Source organism: Coregonus clupeaformis, chromosome 30 (genome assembly GCF_020615455.1).
Source record: "Coregonus clupeaformis isolate EN_2021a chromosome 30, ASM2061545v1, whole genome shotgun sequence".
Lineage (NCBI taxonomy): Eukaryota > Metazoa > Chordata > Actinopteri > Salmoniformes > Salmonidae > Coregonus > Coregonus clupeaformis.
The window spans coordinates 6,907,009-6,926,479 of NC_059221.1; the positions used below are offsets into that span (position 1 = coordinate 6,907,009).

A 19,471-nucleotide genomic window follows, 5' to 3' on the forward strand; every position below is an offset into this window, starting at 1 on the left:
CTGCCGATCTGATGTTCAATAGTTATTGTCGGTTGTAAGAAATTATAGACGATACATTTCGAGAATACATTACACTGATTGAAGTGGATTTAACAAGTGAAATCAATAAGGGATCATAGCATTCACCTGGTCAGTCTATATCATGGAAAGAGCAGGTGTTCTTAATGTTTTGTATACTCATAGGGTATTATAAACAAGCACCTAAACAGTCTGCACATATTTGTGCCTTACTCTAGCTCGTAGCCAATTATTAGGTTGTTTGAGCAACACTACATGTTATTGTGGAGGGGGATACAGAAAGAGTCTGCTAACCAGTGGTAATGACAAATGTGAACTTTTACTGACCTATTAGCAGGTGGTACAATGAATGTCCCACCTCCTGAAGGTACTGTTATTTTTCTCCCTCGACTCTGTTTACTTTGCTATATCTCCAGGGCTGTTGTTAGATTCCATAGACACAACAGGACAATGCATAAACCAAGAAAGACTGGAGGAATGGTGAAGAAAATGTTGGAGAGTAAACTGTGCAGAATAAATACATGTTGCTCTGTTTTGCCCGACACCCACTGAGATTGAAACACCTGTTCTGGGCAGATAGTATAGGCTACGGGGTTGTGTTTAAATGTTTTTTGCAGCTTTATTGTGCCACCGAGATAAGTGCAAACACAAAGCAGCCATAGAGAGTTGAGTCCCTTTCAAGGAGCCAGCAGGACAATTCCTCCATTCTTCTGTGTCCTTACCTTGGGATATGACTAGTCTCTTATCCATAATGTAATTATAAGTCATTCTTCATGTGGTGCCGGGAACGAATGCGAGCAATTTTCTAGCAGGACTGAAGACAGCTTAGGGAATTGTCATTGAGTGTGTGATTTAACAAAGCAATGTAGATCTGCTAGGTAAGAGGTAATAGTTGATCATCTTCAAATTGTGCCCAGACAACATCTGCTACAGTAGAAGCCTGGTGACAAAAACATTGAAATGATAAGCATGCATGGAATCCTTATTTCAATGATAAGGAGAGGATAACCCTGGTATTTGTGATGAGTTATGTGATTATTGCTACTGGATGATTATCAAGTTACCTTATATGTTGACCATCTTTTAACAATAATACCTTTTTCACTAAGGGACTATATCATTTGTTTACACAATAGAAGGTCATGCCAAAGAAGCTTTAGACTGCCACCTGCTGGCATATTCCCTAACAAGGCAAAGGGGAGAACACTTATGAGGGAGACTGCACTCCTACACATTGATCAGTTAATTAACTCTCCCTGTTTAACTATTAAACCTTACTATGAAGGGTTTATTATAACTTGCCTCTAGCTTCCTATAGCTGCCTTATGCCATTCTGACTGTACAGGTTTGCTCCTCTCTATTATAAAGCAGCTGGTCTTGTACACTACCGGTCAAAGGTTTTAGAACACCTACTCATTCAAGGGGTTTTCTGTATTTTTACTATTTTCTACATTGTAGAATAATAGTGAAGACATCAAAACTATGAAATAACACATATGGAATCATGTAGTAACCAAAACAGTGTTAAAGAAATCAAAATATATTTTCGATTTGAGATTCTTCAAATAGCCACCCTTTGCCTTGTTGACAGCTTTGCACACGCTTGGTATTCTCTCAACCAGCTTCACCTGGAATGCTTTTCCAACAGTCTTGGAGTTCCCACACATGCTGAGCACTTGTTGGCTGCTTTTCCTTCACTCTGCGGTCCGAATCATCCCAAACCATCTCAATTTAGTTGAGGGATTGTGGAGGCCAGGTCATCTGATGCAGCACTCCATCACTCTCCTTCTTGGTAAAATAGCCCTTACACAACCTGGAGGTGTGTTGGGTCATTGTCCTGTTGAAAAACAATTGATAGTCCCACTAAGCCCAAACCAGATGGGATGGCGTATCGCTGCAGAATGCTGTGGTAGCCATGCTGGTTATGTGTGCCTTGAATTCTAAGTCAATCACAGACAGTGTCACCAGCAAGGCACCCCCACACCATAACACCTCCTCCTCCATGCTTTTACAGTGGGAAATACACATGCAGAGATCATCCGTTCACCCACACCATGTCTCACAAAGACACGGCGGTTGGTACCAAAAATCTCCAATTTAGACTACAGACCAAAGGACACATTTCCACCGGTCTAATGTCCATTGCTCGTGTTTCTTGGCCCAAGCAAGTCTCTTCTTCTTATTGGTGTCCTTTAGTAGTGGTTTCTTTGCAGCAATTCGACCATGAAGGCCTGATTCATACAGTCTCCTCTGAACAGTTGATGTTGAGATGTGTCTGTTACTTGAACTCTGTGAAGCATTTATTTGGGCTGCGATTTCTGAGGCTGGTAACTCTAATGAACTTATCCTCTGCAGCAGAGGTAACTCTGGGTCTTCCATTCCTGTGGCGGTCCTCATGAGAGCCAGTTTCATCATAGCTCTTGATGGTTTTTGCAACTGCACTTGAATAAACTTTCAAAGTTCTTGAAATGTTCTGTGTTGACTGACCTTCATGTCTTAAAGTATTGATGGACTGTCGTTTCTCTTTGCTTATTTGAGCTGTTCTTTCCATAATATGGACTTGGTCTTTTACCAAATAGGGCTATCTTCTGCATATCCACCCCTACCTTGTCACAACACAACTGATTGGCTCAAACGCATTAAGAAGGAAAACAATTCCACAAATTAACTTTTAAGAAGGAACATCTGTTAATTGAAATGCATTCCAGGTGACTACCTCATGAAGCTAGTTGAGGGAATGCCAAGAGGGTGCAAAGCTGTCATCGACGCAAAGGGTGGCTATTTGAAGAATCTCAAATATAAAATATATTTTGATTTGTTTAACACTTTTTTGGTTACTAAATGATTCCATATGTGTTATTTCATAGTTTTGATGTAGTTACAATGTAGAAAATAGTAAAAAGAAAGAAAAACCCTTGAATGAGTAGGTGTTCTAAAACTTCTGACCGGTAGTGTAGGCTAACAATGAATTTAACGTAAATGGACAAACTGTTTTTAACAGCTTCTCTTTAAAGAACTTAGTAAGTACATAAGTTTGTTTGACACTGTGGATAGTTTGTTTACAAACTTTTCTGAGGCTTGGCAAACTATTGGCTATGCACAAAAGCTGTCAAGGAGCCAAAGTGTGTTATTCCATTAGAAACTACTCTGTCTCATAAACAGCAGCCAAACAGCAGAGCAAGGTTTGTTCTTATAGAAAACCCACTGCACCCCTACTACCACTCTCCCACCTTCCAAAACTCCCCTGCTCATATCTCTCCTCCCACTCCCCCTCGCCCATCTATCCAGACTCAGACAGTCTCTCAAGCCCCACCCGCCTCACTCTCAGCCTATCGGATGGGGAGGATCAGCTGGACCGCCTCCAGCAGGTGGAGCTTGCCCGGGGCATGCCCATGTCGCTGTGGAGGGCGGGCACCGTGCAGGCCTGGCTGGAGGTCATCATGGCAATGCCCATGTACATTCGCGCCTGCTCTGAGAATGTGAAGAGTGGCAAGGTAGGACCCGAGATGGCATCAAACTGTAGGAAGACTTAGGCCAGTATTCAATCAATCAAATCCATGTGGCTTTCCGAATAGCTCTTTCAGAGGTGGATTCATTTGATTTTCACATCAGCTTCTCCTGCCGGTAGAGCGAGTTGACACTTGATACAGATATTGACAGACTGGTTGCTGCATTGGAGCCTGGAGACTTCTCAGCCTGGTTTGCTCTCAGAACTGAACAAGTCACATCAAGAGAATATCAGTTTTTTCTCAGTTTTTAAATCAAATGTCAATTTCCGCCATCCGGTACATGCTGCGGCGCAAATCAAAGGCACTTGTGAAATCGCAATCCGGAAATCCACTATCATCAATCAGTTGAATGTGATTTGACCTTTGACCCCTGTGCAGGTGCTGCTGGGCCTGTCAGATGAGGACCTGGAGCTTGGGTTAGGGGTCACCAGCTCCATGCACCGCAGGAAGCTCCGGCTGGCCATCAATGACTACAGGGATGCCGAAAACGGCAGGGGGTGAGACGCTCCGCTCCTCATACACCTTCTCACACTAAAACCACATATCTAGGATCCAGATTGCCCAACCCCAAATCCTAACCTTAACCATTAGGAGGGTACAATAATATCTGACCCTGGATCAACAGTTAAAGGCAAACTCTACAACTCTCATCTGCAATGGTATCAGACACACACACACACACACACACACAGTAGCGGTTTGCTACCTCTAGTGTGAGATGGCCCTCTGCTGGTCAAACATGACTACCACTATTCTAACACACTGCATAACACCACACGTTATTGGTGACAGGCACAATCATGTAACCAAGGTTAGACAATGATCAGAGACAGAGATGCAGGGTTTGGCAAACCCAGTTTCAGATTTGGAATTTGAGCCGCCTCCACGAAGTGTTCCAAGGCAATAAAATAATGCATATGCAGAATGTGAATTAGAATGTCACTTTCAAGTAGAGTTGGGGTCAATTTCAGTCTGTTGAATTGGACATGGAATTCAATTAAATCCCTGTAGTTGGAATATAATTGACCCCAACACTGCTGTCAAGGAACATAGACCCAACATGGAAGATATACTCTTTATACCCCAGAGAGCAAAACTGGTTGCAATGACATCAGGCTGACTTCTTTATTGTTTCCATAGTCAAGTTGTATATTGATTTGAAAACTGACGTTTATAGATGTGTCATTAGTGACCAGAAACAAACATCTTCACCTGGTTGTAATCTCTTGTCGATTCAACCAGAGAACAACTTTTCAACCCGAAAATGGCATTCTTATGACATCTCGTGCAAAATATTTCACACAGGGACATAATAATCTACTCACCTTCCTTTCTTCTCATCTCTTTCCATCTCTCCCCATGTCCTGTCATCTCTTCTCATGTTTTCTTCTTCTTCATTTCTCCTCATCTCTTCACACTGCAGGCTGTCAAAGGCTGCAGACTTGGACCACCACTGGGTGGCCAAGGCCTGGCTGAACGACGTGGGGCTGCCGCAGTACTCGCAGGCCTTCCACACACACCTGGTTGACGGGCGCATGCTCAACTCTCTGACACAGCGTGATCTGGAGAGGTCCCTCAACGTCACCAAGAAGGCCCACCAGGTCAGCCTGCTGCTGGGCATCGAGCTGCTGTACATGCTCAACTTTGACAAGGAGGTAGGTAGTCATGCAAACAGCAACACACATCCATATATACAGTATACATAAACATTACATGTACAAATGTGCAGTAGGCCAACATACTGTCCATACAGCAGGATTGGGAAAACAGTCAATTCAGGAATTTATTTGACTATAAACACTTGAAATAAATAGCTTCTCCTTTTCATTTTATTGAGAAGTGATTGAAAATAAGCCCTTTTTTAAATTATTGAATTGGAATTTCAGTTTACTTCCTGAATTGACTGACTTTTATTCAAAATAAATGTTAGAGATATGTATTTGTGTATGCATGTACTGTAGGCTACAATTCACTTTATTTGCACATACTGACATGGCTTTATGAACTCATTTAGTTGTGGATGTGTGTAATCTGTGGTTGAAAGTAGAATAAAAATGGTGAATGTACATTTAAATGTGTGTTTGTGTGTGTCTATATATACACGTGTGTGTGTCTTTCGACCCTCTCAGGCCCTCCAGGCCAGACGGGCTCAGTGTGAGCATCAGAACCTGGATCCCTTGGTATGGACGTGTCATCGTGTCGTCAAGTGGGTTCGAGACATTGACCTTAAGGTGGGGTCATGGGGTCACATTCATCCTATTGACTTTGGCACACAAGTACTTTAAGAACATGACATCTGATGTTTTACACTGACTCAGTACCAGTGGTGAACCGTGGCTATTAGACCTTCAGTGGGGAGAAAATATCTTCCAACATGTTGTACCAAACTCAAAAATCAAGAAAGATAGCATAGCATCAATTAATGTTCCCAACTGAATCAAACAGGACTGAGGCTGAGCCACGCTTCGGGCTGCACTCACACAGAGACAGCAACCGCACGGATATTGCTACCAGCAACAACAACCACACTGCTTACACAACCTATGGTAGCCTAACGCCATCACTATCACACTATCCCTTGCGACAACAGTGACACATCAAGAGAAGTGAGTGTGGCAGGCTTGTGATGCTGAAAGGACAGCGACCCTAATATGCAGCGCACTTTTTGTAAAACACATAGGGCTGATAGAAAGATAGCAGTCACACACAGCATGATGTTAAAGAATAAGCAGCCCATTCACTCTGACATAATAAGCCAGTAGGTCCCAATCATAAGAATACAATAACACAATCATTAGGCTAAGCATTTCCAAATTGAAATGTGCAACTATTACTTCCCATTGCAAAAACAAAATGTTCACATTCAGCACACAAACTAACCGGTGATCTAAGGTTTAAATGCTACAATGTTTCATACAGAAGTTATTTTCAAAGAGATGGCTAACTTTTTGTTGAAAGTTCATCTTGAAAAGGGCGACGCTAACAAAAAAGGAAATAATGTGGGTAAAAATATATATATATATATATATATATATATATATATCATACAAACTTAACTAGAAATTAACTAAACAAAATCAACCTGCTTTTCTGTAAAAAAATAATAATAATCTAATCAGGTCCCTAAATAGGCTCAGAAGACTCCTGTGAGGGCGGGACATTTCGTAGCGACAATAGTCCTTGCAGTGCTTCTGCCGTGAAGTCTTGAAGCTCCAAAAACTTCTCTGCTGCAGATATAATGATGTCCAGCTTCTTGGACTTCTTAGACATTTGTGCTGTACAATTAATCACTGTGGCTATAAATGTTACAAAATCCACCTTCTTCACAATGAATGTATCCAGATCACTTGATTGACTTAAAACATTAGCAACTGGTTGCAACTCATCCACCTCCATATCTTCTTCAACACTGTGGTCTCTTGCCCCTTCGACTCTCTTCACCACCTCCACATAGGAGATCTGCTGTACAGCCCTGATCCTTGACACCTCGACCTCTCTCACCCTAACAGGGCACTCAAGGAAGTCCAGAGTATGATCCCCACCACATTTTCCATTCACAGATTCTTCAATACCATACTTCTCACGTCTGCAAACATTTGACACGTGACCATATCTTTTACAATTCCCACACTGTAGTGGTTTGGACAGAAATGCTCTAACCGCATACCTCACATATCCAAGCTTCACATGTTCAGGTAGTCTCTTCAAACAATCAATAGGCTTTTCTCCTTCCTTCCCATTTACAGGCCACGTGCACTGACCACTCCTGGGATTTTCTGAATAAGGTGCTCGTCATCTATATCTAACGAGACTCCAAGTATAACTCCTTTGGCAGGCGCCCTGCTCCGAAAGTCAGTACAGGTTACTTCTGATGTGGGTAATTTTGCCAGATCCAGATTTTGCCACGCTTCTTCTGTTCTTCATCGACACAATTAACCAAAACAAGGCTGCTTCTAGTCACCTTGATTAAATCCACCTTTCCCACTGCTTTCTTCACAGTCCTCGATAGAACAAATTGATTTCCCAAATGAACCTCCTTGTCCAAAAAACGCAGTCCAATAAGAAATGCGTTATTGGACCGGTCCTTGTCCTCTACTTCGTTTTGTTCCATTCTTTGATTTCACTATTTTCCATTCATTGTCACACACTTCACTTGCCGCACTTTCAGATTCAAGCAACAATTCCATGGACGCTACCGTTTTGGAACATCTCCATCTTTATCCGAAGGCGGAAGTTTCCATACATTTTTGTATAAACGCCATTACAAGTCAAAATGTGATTGGTTGATTGCGCTGTCACTCCAGAATTCTGCCCTAATACGGTTAAATGGCAGATGCCTTCTATCTAGCTTCTGATGGCACAGCCAATGGCTGATTTACCTAGCTAGATTTATCTCCACAGAGACCACCAAAGAAAAATCCTGATATTTTTTATCTTCAGTGTTAACCCTTTCCTTTCCAACACAAACTGAAGCGATTAAATCAGAATATAATTGAAAACAATAATATAATTTGAATATGATTGAAATATTATTGAAAAGATTAAATAGAAATTAAAGGATATTTATATATTTTACTACTACAATTATTTTATAAATCCTTAGGCCTTCTCTGAAGGCATAGAAGGCCTTCACGGTTCCCCACTACTCAGTACGCATTGATAAATCTTAGCCACTTATGATAAGACCTGACTGGTGTCAGTATGAAAATGTGCTTACACATGGTTAGTAATCATTTGATGCACAGTGCAAAGTATTCATTAAAGTGAATTGTGCATCCCAATGATTGCGGTATTGTGGTTACCGCACAATAAGTCGTGACTTACTGTAACTCAATTGACCGTTTTCAGAAGCTTATGACAGTTTATGATAGATCCTTTCATATGAACAGCCAGTGGTGGCCCATCACCACCTGTTTTTAGCCCCACATTTTTACCTAAAAATACAAAATAAAAATAAATTGTTGCCTGTTTTGCATGTTATTTTGGCATTAATACATGTCACATATCATTTAGCAAACAATTTTTTTTTTTTTTTTACAAAAATCATTGAGTTAATAAAGCCGCATACAGTAAGGCAGCTCCAAAATGCAGGTGTTCCAGCCTAGCTCAGTGCTTTCTGTGGTGGTGGGGCAGCCAACAGAAAATGCGGCACGTAGGGGTTGGTAATGTTCTCTAGTTGCTACCGGGATTGCGTAATGTTCTCTAGTTGCGCCGTGATTGTCTCAGTGTTTGTCACTCATGGGGACACTACGTCACCGCCAAATCTAAGGGTAGAGCTTGAAAATTCAAGCCCCTTGGGTGCTGCCATAGAGTTACATTAGAAGTACCCATCCAAGAAGGCTCAAGGTCATTGGCCACAGATAAAATTACGTCAAATCACATTATATCTACAGTAGCTTTGATTGGACTGATCATGTCAACATCATACTTTCAAAATCTTAGCTAGCAAGCTAGCAGTCATCATGAATCATGTCGACAATCTACTGGCAAATGCTTTTTAGTCCTTGTCATATGAAGAGAAATTATAGCTAAAACGTATCGGTGCTCATCGGCCATTGGACATAAACATTACACAACAAGTTGGAAATCGCAAATTCAACAATTAGTGGTTTGGAAGGAATTATTGGCTAACTGCAAGCGTTGCAAAGCAATCACTAGCCTGCTATTCAGTGGTGTGGCTGTGTGGTCCCAAGGGTCTCTTTTCCAAGCTTAAAATGATAAACATTCAACATTGGCCATGCTGTCAATCCAGCATGATTTCTGCTGCGCTCAGAACTGTTAACTCCGAACTGGGAAATCTGACTTCAGTGAGTTCAAGACAACTGGGAACTCGGGGAAGAAATTAGCTCCGACTGGGAAAATACGTTTTGACCGGTCATCCAACTCTGAATTGTAAGTCGGGAACTCGGGCCTCTTTCTAGAGCTATGACCTGAAGATCACTGACGTCATCATAATTTGACCTTGTTTTTTCCCCGAGTTCCCAGTTGTCTTGAAAGCGCCATAAATCCAGAGAATGCCAGACTTTGATGACAAAGTTTGATGACAAAATTTGCCCACGAAGGACCGCCGCGCCACCTTCCTGTTCAAGTGAGCACAGCACAACAAGGTGAGTCCAAAAATGTCTTGTATGCTGCTGCATAAATAATGTAATATGCCAGGGAGATATGTATACTTTAGCTAAGAAAGTAATACTAAGTGTAGGTCATGTAGTAAGCTGTTAGTAGCCCATGTGCCTCACCGTAATAATTTGGTCTATTTTCCTGTCTTAATTGTGCGTACTGTTCTGACTTGGTGGTGAACGTGTAGCCTATAACCTGTTTTAGAGAAATGTAATCATCGAATATTGTAAGAGCTTTCATTTTCTGCTTATATGCCCACTTTATTTATCCTACGGTTCTGACTTGGTGTACAGGGAGAACACTGTAAGAACGGCCCAATTACGGATTGCCTCTTATCCGCTTGTCATCCCCTTATGCCATAGTTTGTACATCTCAATTTACATTTACATTTTAGTCATTTAGCAGACGCTCTTATCCAGAGCGACTTACAGTTAGTGAGTGCATACATTTTTCATACTGGCCCCCCGTGGGAATCGAACCCACAACCCTGGTGTTGCAAGCGCCATGCTCTACCAACTGAGCTACAGGAGGCCTACAGTAGAAACCACATTTGTTTAAGCAAGTCAGCCATATCAGCTATGTTTTTTTAAAAGGCAGTAAATGAGGCTGAATGAACTGTTTTGCTGCCAGACAAGGCTCCACTGATAGCCAGGTGTAGTAGTGGTAAGGTGTTGGGACTCTGCTGTTGGGACTCTGCTGTTGGGACAGATTTATGTCGGCCCTAACAGTTTGTGGGCACCGTTTGTCACCGTTCTAGTGCAATTAGTGTATTGTTCAGTGTTGTGTTGTGGCTTTGCTGGCATGCATCCCCCAATTTTTGCTTTTGTTTGCCCCATCAAGATTGACATGCTAAAATTGCCACTGTGAACAGTCCAAGTAAATATTGTCAGTCAGAGCCCTATTCAATACATTTTTCAATGTTGAGGGTTAGCAGTGGTGGAAAAAGTACCCAACTGTCATACTTGATTAAAAGTAAAGATGCCTTAATAGAAAATGTCTCAAGTAAAAGTGAAAGTCACCCTGTAAAGTATTTATTGACTAAAAGTCTGAAAGTATTTGGTTTTAAATATACTTAAGTATCAAAATTAAAGGTAAAAGTATAAATCATTTCAAATTCCTTTTATTAAGCAAACCAGATGGCACAATGTGTTTTTATTTATTTACGGATAGCCAGGGGCACACGCCAACACTCAGACATCATTTACAAATGAAGAATTTGTGTTTAATGAGTCCAACAGATCAGAGGCAGTAGAGATGACCAGGGATGTTCTCTTGATAAGTGTGTGAATTGGACCATTTTCCTGTCCTGCTAAGCATTCAAAATGTAACGAGTGCTTTTGGGTGTCAGGGAAAATGTATGGAGTAAAAAAGTACATTACTTTCTTTAGGAATGTAGTGAAGTAAAAGTTTTCAAAAATATAAATAGTAAAGTAGAGATACCACCAAGAAGACATTTTATCATTGTTATTTTCTGATTGTTTCTGGTTTAAAATACAATCTACACAGGACCTTCATTCAGTAGGTTTTGCATGGGTGGAGTTTTGGCTTACCTGGTGACATCACCAGGCGGGATAAGTTAATATAGACCAATAACAAAGAGGGTTCAAAACCTCTCTGCCAATAACAGCTCATTTTCAGATGACATACTGCATCTATCCCCCTCCCACTCAGACCACTCCCAGACAGTCCTAGCAAAATTCTTGCTTGAGAAATAGATTTTTGCTAAAAAGCTATTTTTGGTTTATTTTTTAACATTAAGTGAAAACTATTACAGTAAGGTACTCAATTGTTAACTAGAAATTATTTGATATTGCAATAAGAACGGCTGCATTGAGCCTTAACTAACCCTTCGAATAAAATTTTACCATAATTGCAATATCCCTCTCCCCACCCTGTACAGGAGTTTGCCGACAGTCTCCAGAACAGTGGAGTTCATGGTGCGGTCATGGTGCTAGATCCCTCCTTCAACATGGACTCCATGGCAACGGCATTGGGTATCCTAGGCAACAAGCACATGATTCGCCACCACCTCACTGAGGAAATGAAGGCCCTCATCAGTTCGGCCAGGTGAGGCAGGGCAGGGCAGAGAGAGAGAGTGAGAGGGAGCAACAGAGAGAGAGAGAAAGAGAGAGAATAGAGATGAGCCTTATTTTCAGGGAAGGCCTGAGGCAGGTCATGTGAGGATGATGTCATCCCTCCTTGAGTTAATGTGAACAACATGGCCTGGAGACCATGTGACACCTTATAATTGCTGAGAGGGCTGAATAGACAACATCCCTTAACCTAATGAGGGAGGGGACTTGTGGGTACAATCATGAGGGCAGGACACCGATCTCTTTCAAAGATACAAGTCAGACCAGATTCTGAGTGCTGGTTGTATCGCCAGCTCAACACATGCACTCCAGAGAAATACGGCTGCCTATATCAGGGGTTCTCAAAGTGGGGTCCATGGACCACCAGGCGGCCAGATCAAAAGAAAAAAAAAATATATATATATATATATACACTGCTCAAAAAAATAAAGGGAACACTAAAATAACACATCCTAGATCTGAATGAATGAAATAATCTTATTAAATACTTTTTTCTTTACATAGTTGAATGTGCTGACAAAAAAATCACACAAAAATGATCAATGGAAATCAAATTTATCAACCCATGGAGGTCTGGATTTAGAGTCACCCTCAAAATTAAAGTGGAAAACCACACTACAGGCTGATCCAACTTTGACGTAATGTCCTTAAAACAAGTCAAAATGAGGCTCAGTAGTGTGTGTGGCCTCCACGTGCCTGTATGACCTCCCTACAACGCCTGGGCATGCTCCTGATGAGGTGGCGGATGGTCTCCTGAGGGATCTCCTCCCAGACCTGGACTAAAGCATCCGCCAACTCCTGGACAGTCTGTGGAGGAACCCAGGGCCAACCGCACCAGCATATGGTCTCACAAGGGGTCTGAGGATCTCATCTCGGTACCTAATGGCAGTCAGGCTACCTCTGGCGAGCACATGGAGGGATGTGCGGCCCCCCAAAGAAATGCCACCCCACACCATGACTGACCCACCGCCAAACCGGTCATGCTGGAGGATGTTGCAGGCAGCAGAACATTCTCCACGGTGTCTCCAGACTCTGTCATGTCTGTCACATGTGCTCAGTGTGAACCTGCTTTCATCTGTGAAGAGCACAGGGCGCCAGTGGCGAATTTGCCAATCTTGGTGTTCTCTGGCAAATGCCAAACGTCCTGCACAGTGTTGGGCTGTAAGCACAACCCCCACCTGTGGACGTCGGGCCCTCATACCACCCTCATGGAGTCTGTTTCTGACCGTTTGAGCAGACACATGCACATTTGTGGCCTGCTGGAGGTCATAATGCAGGGCTCTGGCAGTGCTCCTCCTGCTCCTCCTTGCACAAAGGCGGAGGTAGCAGTCCTGCTGCTGGGTTGTTGCCCTCCTACGGCCTCCTCCACGTCTCCTGATGTACTGGCCTGTCTCCTGGTAGCGCCTCCATGCTCTGGACACTACGCTGACAGACACAGCAAACCTTCTTGCCACAGCTCGCATTGATGTGCCATCCTGGATGAGCTGCACTACCTGAGCCACTTGTGTGTGTTTTAGACTCCGTCTCATGCTACCACTAGAGTGAAAGCACCGCCAGCATTCAAAAGTGACCAAAACATCAGCCAGGAAGCATAGGAACTGAGATGTGGTCTGTGGTCACCACCTGCAAAACCAGTCCTTTATTGGGGGTGTCTTGCTAATTGCCTATAATTTCCACCTGTTGTCTATTCCATTTGCACAACAGCATGTGAAATGTATTGTCAATCAGTGTTGCTTCCTAAGCAGTTTGATTTCACAGAAGTGTGATTGAGTTGGAGTTACATTGTGTTGTTTAAGTGTTCCCTTTATTTTTTTGAGCAGTGTATGTGTGTGTGTGTGATATATATATATATATATATATATATATATATATATATATATATATATATATATAGTACTAGTCAAAAGTTTGGACACACCTATTCATTCAAGGGTGTTTCTTTATTATTACTATTTTATACATCATGTTAAACAAATCAAAATATATTTTGTATTTGAAATTCTTCAAAGTAGCCACCCTTTGCCTTGATGACAGCTTTGCACTCTCTTGGCATTCTCTCAACCAGCTTCACCTGGAATGCTTTTCCAACAGTCTTGAAGGAGTTCCCACATATGCTGAGCACTTGTTGGCTGCTTTTCCCTCACTCTGTGGTCCAACTCATCCCAATCCATCTCAATTGGGTTGAGGTCAGGTGATTGTGGAGGCCAGGTCATCAGATGCAGCACTCATCACTCTCCTTCTTGGTAAAATAGCCCTTACACAGCCTGGAGTTGTGTTGGGTCATTGTCCTGTTGAAAAACAAATGATAGTCCCACTAAGCACAAAACAGATGGGATGGCATATCTATGCAGAATTATGTGGTAGCCATGCTGGTTAGGTGTGCCTTGAATTCTAAATAAATCACACAGTGTCACCAGCAAAGCACCTCCACACCATCACACCTCCTCCTCCATGCTTCACGGTGGGAACCACACATGCAGAGATCATACGTTCACCTACTCTGCGTCTCGCAAAGACACAGCGGTTGGAACCAGAAATCTCAAATTTGGACTCATCAGACCAAAGGACAGATTTCCACCGGTCTAATGTCCATTGCTCGTGTTTCTTGGGCCAAGCAAGTCTCTTCTTATTGGTGTCCTTTAGTAGTGGTTTCTTTGCAGCAATTCGACCATGAAAGCCTGATTCACATTGTCTCCTCTGAACAGTTGATGTTGAGATGTCTGTTACTTGAACATTTATTTGGGCTGCAATTTCTGAGGCTGGTAACTCTAATTAACTTGTCCTCTGCAGCAGAGGTAACTCTTTTCATCATAGCGCTTGATGGTTTTTGAGACTGCACTTGAAGAAACTTTCAAAGTTCTTGAAATGACTGCCCTTCATGTCTTAAAGTAATGATGGACTGTCATTTCTCTTTGCTTATTTGAGCTGTTCTTGCCATAATATGGACTTGGTATTTTACCAAATAGGGCAATCTTCTGTATACCACCCCTACCTTGTCACAACACAACTGATTGGCTCAAACGCATTAAGAAGGAAAACAATTCCACAAATTAACTTTTAAGAAGGCACACCTGTTAATTGAAATTCATTCCAGGTGACTACCTCATGAAGCTGGTTGAGAGAATACCAAGCGTGTGCAAAGCTGTCAAAGGCAAAGGGTGGCTACTCTGAAGAATCTCAAATATAAAATATATTTTAATTTGTTTAACACTTTCTTGGTTACTACATGATTCCATATGTGTTATTTCATAGTTTTGATGTCTTCATGGTTATTCTACAATGTAGAAAATAGTAAAAATAAAGGAAAACCCTGGAATGAGTATGTGTGTCCAAACTTTTCTCTGGTACTGTATGTATCTATACAGAATATATGAAATTTCATTTTTTAAATGAATATTACTAACAACAGATTAAAATAAATTTTGCCAAAGGATCTGTGGAATAAGTAAGGTAATATTATTTATCTATGTTCTTATCCCTGGGCAGCAGGGGCCGGGAGGCTCACAGGGATATTGGTATTCACAGTACTCCACCAATTACCAATTATCATTTTATAATTGTTTTTTTTACATAAATGCACTGTAATTTAAGCTTTACAACTGCAATGTTTTCTTTCTGCCTCATGGCAAAATGTGTGGAATTGCAGGATATTAGCTTTAAAGCTGCAACAACAAAAAATCTCTCTGCCCCATGACAAAATGTGTAGAATTTTAAGAAATTAGCTTGAAAACTGCAACAACGCCAAGTCGGGCCTTTTAAATGTTGTTCCCCGGGCCCAAGACTTTGTTCGTCCAGCCATGCACTCTAGACGTCATAGTAAAACTCCTTGTAAGCAATTTTATCTGATTATGAGGGGGTCCCTGATGAATTCACTCCGGACCCAAAAAGTTTGAGAACCCCTGGCCTATATAACAGTCATAAACCAATCAATCAATGCCTCTCATAATTATAAACAACCAATCAATCAATAATGTATCCATCCCCCCCCAGGTCAGGTGGTCTACAGCAGCACCATGATAGGCTGGGGACTATGAGCACCCCACCCACGCCTCTATGCCATGCTTCCCCACCTACGCCGTTACGCCATGCCTTCCTGGGCCAGCCCACCAGCTCCGCCAGCCGCCACACACACCTGGACGACGAAGGCTCCCTCAGGAGACGGGCCGTCAAGGTGTGCACTCCCCCAGACTACGGACGAAAATTAGCTATTTTGCTAACTCCGTCACACTTGAATGTAAACAATAAATGTTGATTAAAGGGATAGTTCAGCTAAATTCAATGCTAATAATTAGCTTCGTTGGTCATGGCTAGTTTAACAAAACCAAATTGTGGATTGCAGTCACTCTGCTTTCATTCAAGGCAAGGAAACAAATATCTATATATGTAATTTATATGAACTATCCCTTCAATGCGCACTGTCCGTCAAATACATTCCTGTGTCGATGTTATAGCTTCAAGTCTTTCTTGTTTTGAAAAAGGCCTTGAAGCCAAAATGTCTCTATTCGTTCCTCTTGCATTTGCTTTCCTATAGTGTAGACCTATAGCCCTAGGGGAATATATATTTACTGTGTAGCGATATCCTCAGTTTGAAGCCTTGTTTGAAAATGGTCAAAATGCTTCCTTCCTCCCCCTTGGAGTAACCACTGATCTAACGTTACAGAATAGGTCACCATTCCAGACATGTCAGATCAGTGATTACTTCAAGACCCCAAACCTCCTTTAGGGTTCAGCCCTAAAGCCCAATGTGGGCGGGACTTGAGTTGTCATAGCTACTGCTCCCTGCCGAGAGAGGCTTGCGATGAAGCTCTGCCCAGGACGGAGGGGAGTCCAATCCACAGACAATCGGGCCTCGAGGTCACGGACATGTGACATGGTGACGTCTGTGTCTACAGTACGGCACAGGACCCTTGGCCTTGTGGCAAGCCAGACGAATTATGTTTACGGTATTTTTCTAATGATGGAGGCTTTGATGGTCAGAATGCACTTTCTTTGGCAAGAGAAATAACCTTTTTTTATTTATCCCATTCTAATATCAATTATTTGCATCTCTCACTGGTATTTGTGGAATCTGACCATTGTGAGGAGTCGAGGAGACACGTCTATCCCTTGGAAACAATCTCAAACTGAAAAGGCTTTTATTTTTTCTATTTGCATTATGTGCAAAGTTTTTTTTTTTTTAACAGGAAATGACTCAGTGATTAATTTGAGTTTTGTAGTTCTTATTGATGACCAGTCTCAATGTGAGCGAATGATTCAAAACATTCAAATTAGTTTTACAACAAATGTCTTTTTGATGTTTAATTCAATCCTGATGTTATAGCAACTCTCAAATGCCTTGCAAACATGGACTGTGGATATTGTCTGTAGTAAAGCAAACAAACAATTACTTTTCCATTGCAGTTAATCATTAGTCTGGCTAAGATCTAAAATTAACAATGAAAATACTGTATGTTTGATAGTCTTTTTCAGTTTGTTAAATTACACTGTTGCGTCTAAACTAAATCAACACTCCCTCGTGACATTAAAATGGATGATAGCAAATGACGTACATGAGGAATTTGGCTTCCTTAGCACAACAGTTAGAAAATGAATGAATACAATACAGATGACATCAAATCTCACTGACCTATTCTAAGGAGAGTGTGTGTGCGCGTGCAGTTACATGCTGGGAGTAACGGTTGCGGGACTCAGAAGAGCAGGCCACAGAGTACACCAAAGAGTCATCTCTCTCATAACCTCCCTCGTAGTAGTGCTCTGTGGGTGAACCTTGGCCCTCATCCATGTTTGATGATGTAACTTTTGTCTGTGCTACTACTGCCTTCCACTGTGCTGCTTTGTGATGGAGTCATCAACACTGTATTTGTGGGAGGAAATATAGAATGATCATACACTGAGTATATCAAACATTAGGAACAACCATTCTGGCAGGTGTTCTTAATGCTTTATACACTCAGTGTAATTTTAACATCAACATATGATAAAACAATCATATGTTGGGTAAGACAGATTATCAACAGGCTATGAGAATCATATTCATTATTTTGTGTTCAGGTATATGGCTTGAAACAAGGTAGGCCAAAAAAGTACTGTCCAATAGCACTGGTCCATTGGAGCACAGCAGAAAAACAATGGTTGCTTTCCAGATCGTCTTTATTGCAGTCGTGCGGCACATCTCAGAAGAGTGCTTTATCATTATTATGCTTCCTGAGATGTTACACACTTGTGAGGTCTGATTATCTGCACAGTCTGACCATAAAGTCAATAAAGACCATATGGAACATACCCAATGTTTTGGGGCATACGCTCAGATTTTGCTCCACCTCGTCGCTCACTCACTTTTCCTTGGCATAGCCTCCAGGCCACTCCTACAGACCCGGCTCCAGAACATCAGGCCGGACTGCCACCACTCGCCCAGTGGGGTAACTTCACACACAGCAGGGGGTTCCAACTGGCCCTGCCTCTGTTGCTCGCCCACTCATCAGCTGCTCCAGCCAGCATGCCGGATAGGGGGGTGGCTTCATCATCGGACATCCTTCTCCGGCGCCACCATCTCCAGCACAGCTTTGACCCATAGGGCACCTGTTTATGCTCCGTGGCAGTCTTAGGGAGTAGCTGCAAAGGGGGAGGGAGAAGCCAGTTCCACCAGCCTAAGGTCTCGTCAACAACCTGTAGGGTGACAACTTGCAGCAGACTACCCAGGGGTTACAGTATACATGACTAGCACAGTTCAATATCACGGTTCAATATTTTGCCACTCAGTGAGTCCCAAATCCTGACGACTATGTCAAATGTGAGGCGGTAGAGTAGTAAGTGTAGCCGATCCTACACCACCCCAGGTTTAAATGAGCATGAGGAGCTCTGCCTAACATACATACAGGTTCTTAAAGTTTGGGTTGAGTGGCAAAATAAAGAAGTCAACAACAGGTTAAGGTTTACAAGTTGTATTTTCTCCTTCTCCACAATGTCAAAACCTCAGACTTCTCCCTTTTAAGCCTGGTCAAAGGACAAGGAGCACACAGGAGAACACATATAAATGTACAAACAAAAACAGGTTGTGGTGCATGGTCAAGGGAAGCACTGCCTAAACATTGTCACTTCAAATCAAGATAAATCAAAATTATTCTCTCAACTTAGTCAGACAGTCAAAAACTAACAACCAGCCACATGACATCTTACCTGCACCTTTCCCTGAGTGGCTGCACTTCAAACAAAAAAGAGACAGTCAGCTAATGAAATTACAGGATCAATCATTCAATTAGCAAGGCAGAAGCATGCATGATAGGCGGTGGAGGCTCATTGTCATGCCTGTGACATGTGCGGTGGCCTCCTTCTCCCCCCTCTGCTCCATCTGTCTGAGTGGCGCCCTTGGGACAGGAAGGATAGCAACAGGAGCAAGAACAAAAGGTATAGTATGAGGGGGAAGAAAATCCTGTGGACCCGGATGCTACACTACTACTCCTATACTTCAAAGTCACAGTAGTCAAAAAACAGGCTTCTGGCAAACAGTTGTGGCAAACCTTTGGCAAATGTGTTGCAAATCTGCGGCAAGCTCATATTTTAACATGCAAATTTGTTTTGTGGCAAACTGTTGTGGTAAATTTGCGGCAAGCTCATATTTTCACATGCAAATTAGTTTTTTGGCAAACTGTTGCAGTAAATTTGCGGCATCTTGTGAACTTCTGGCACACAATTCAGGGAAACTTCTGGTGAAACATTCTATTGTTTGCTGCA

General features: G+C 42.2%; 1 protein-coding gene across 1 annotated transcript; it reads left to right on the forward strand.

The window, feature by feature from the left end:
• Positions 1–363: 363 nt before the first annotated feature.
• On the forward strand, positions 364–17,126 carry LOC121545960 (kazrin-A-like). The gene is made up of 7 exons (XM_041856911.2): positions 364–385; positions 3,181–3,512; positions 3,906–4,024; positions 4,951–5,182; positions 5,657–5,758; positions 11,548–11,714; positions 15,731–17,126. The coding sequence occupies exons 1-7, from the start codon at positions 364–366 to the stop codon at positions 15,990–15,992; spliced, it is 1,236 nt and encodes a 411-aa protein (XP_041712845.2). The 3' UTR covers positions 15,993–17,126.
• The last annotated feature ends 2,345 nt before the right edge of the window (positions 17,127–19,471 follow it).

Excerpts from the sequence above, each read along its gene's own strand:
- LOC121545960 (XM_041856911.2), top strand. The coding sequence starts at position 364 with ATGAATGTCCCACCTCCTGAAG. Across the intron at positions 5,759-11,547 it reads TTCGAGACATTGACCTTAAG|GAGTTTGCCGACAGTCTCCA; the intron begins GTGGGGTCATGG and ends CACCCTGTACAG. Across the intron at positions 11,715-15,730 it reads GCCCTCATCAGTTCGGCCAG|GTCAGGTGGTCTACAGCAGC; the intron begins GTGAGGCAGGGC and ends ATCCCCCCCCAG.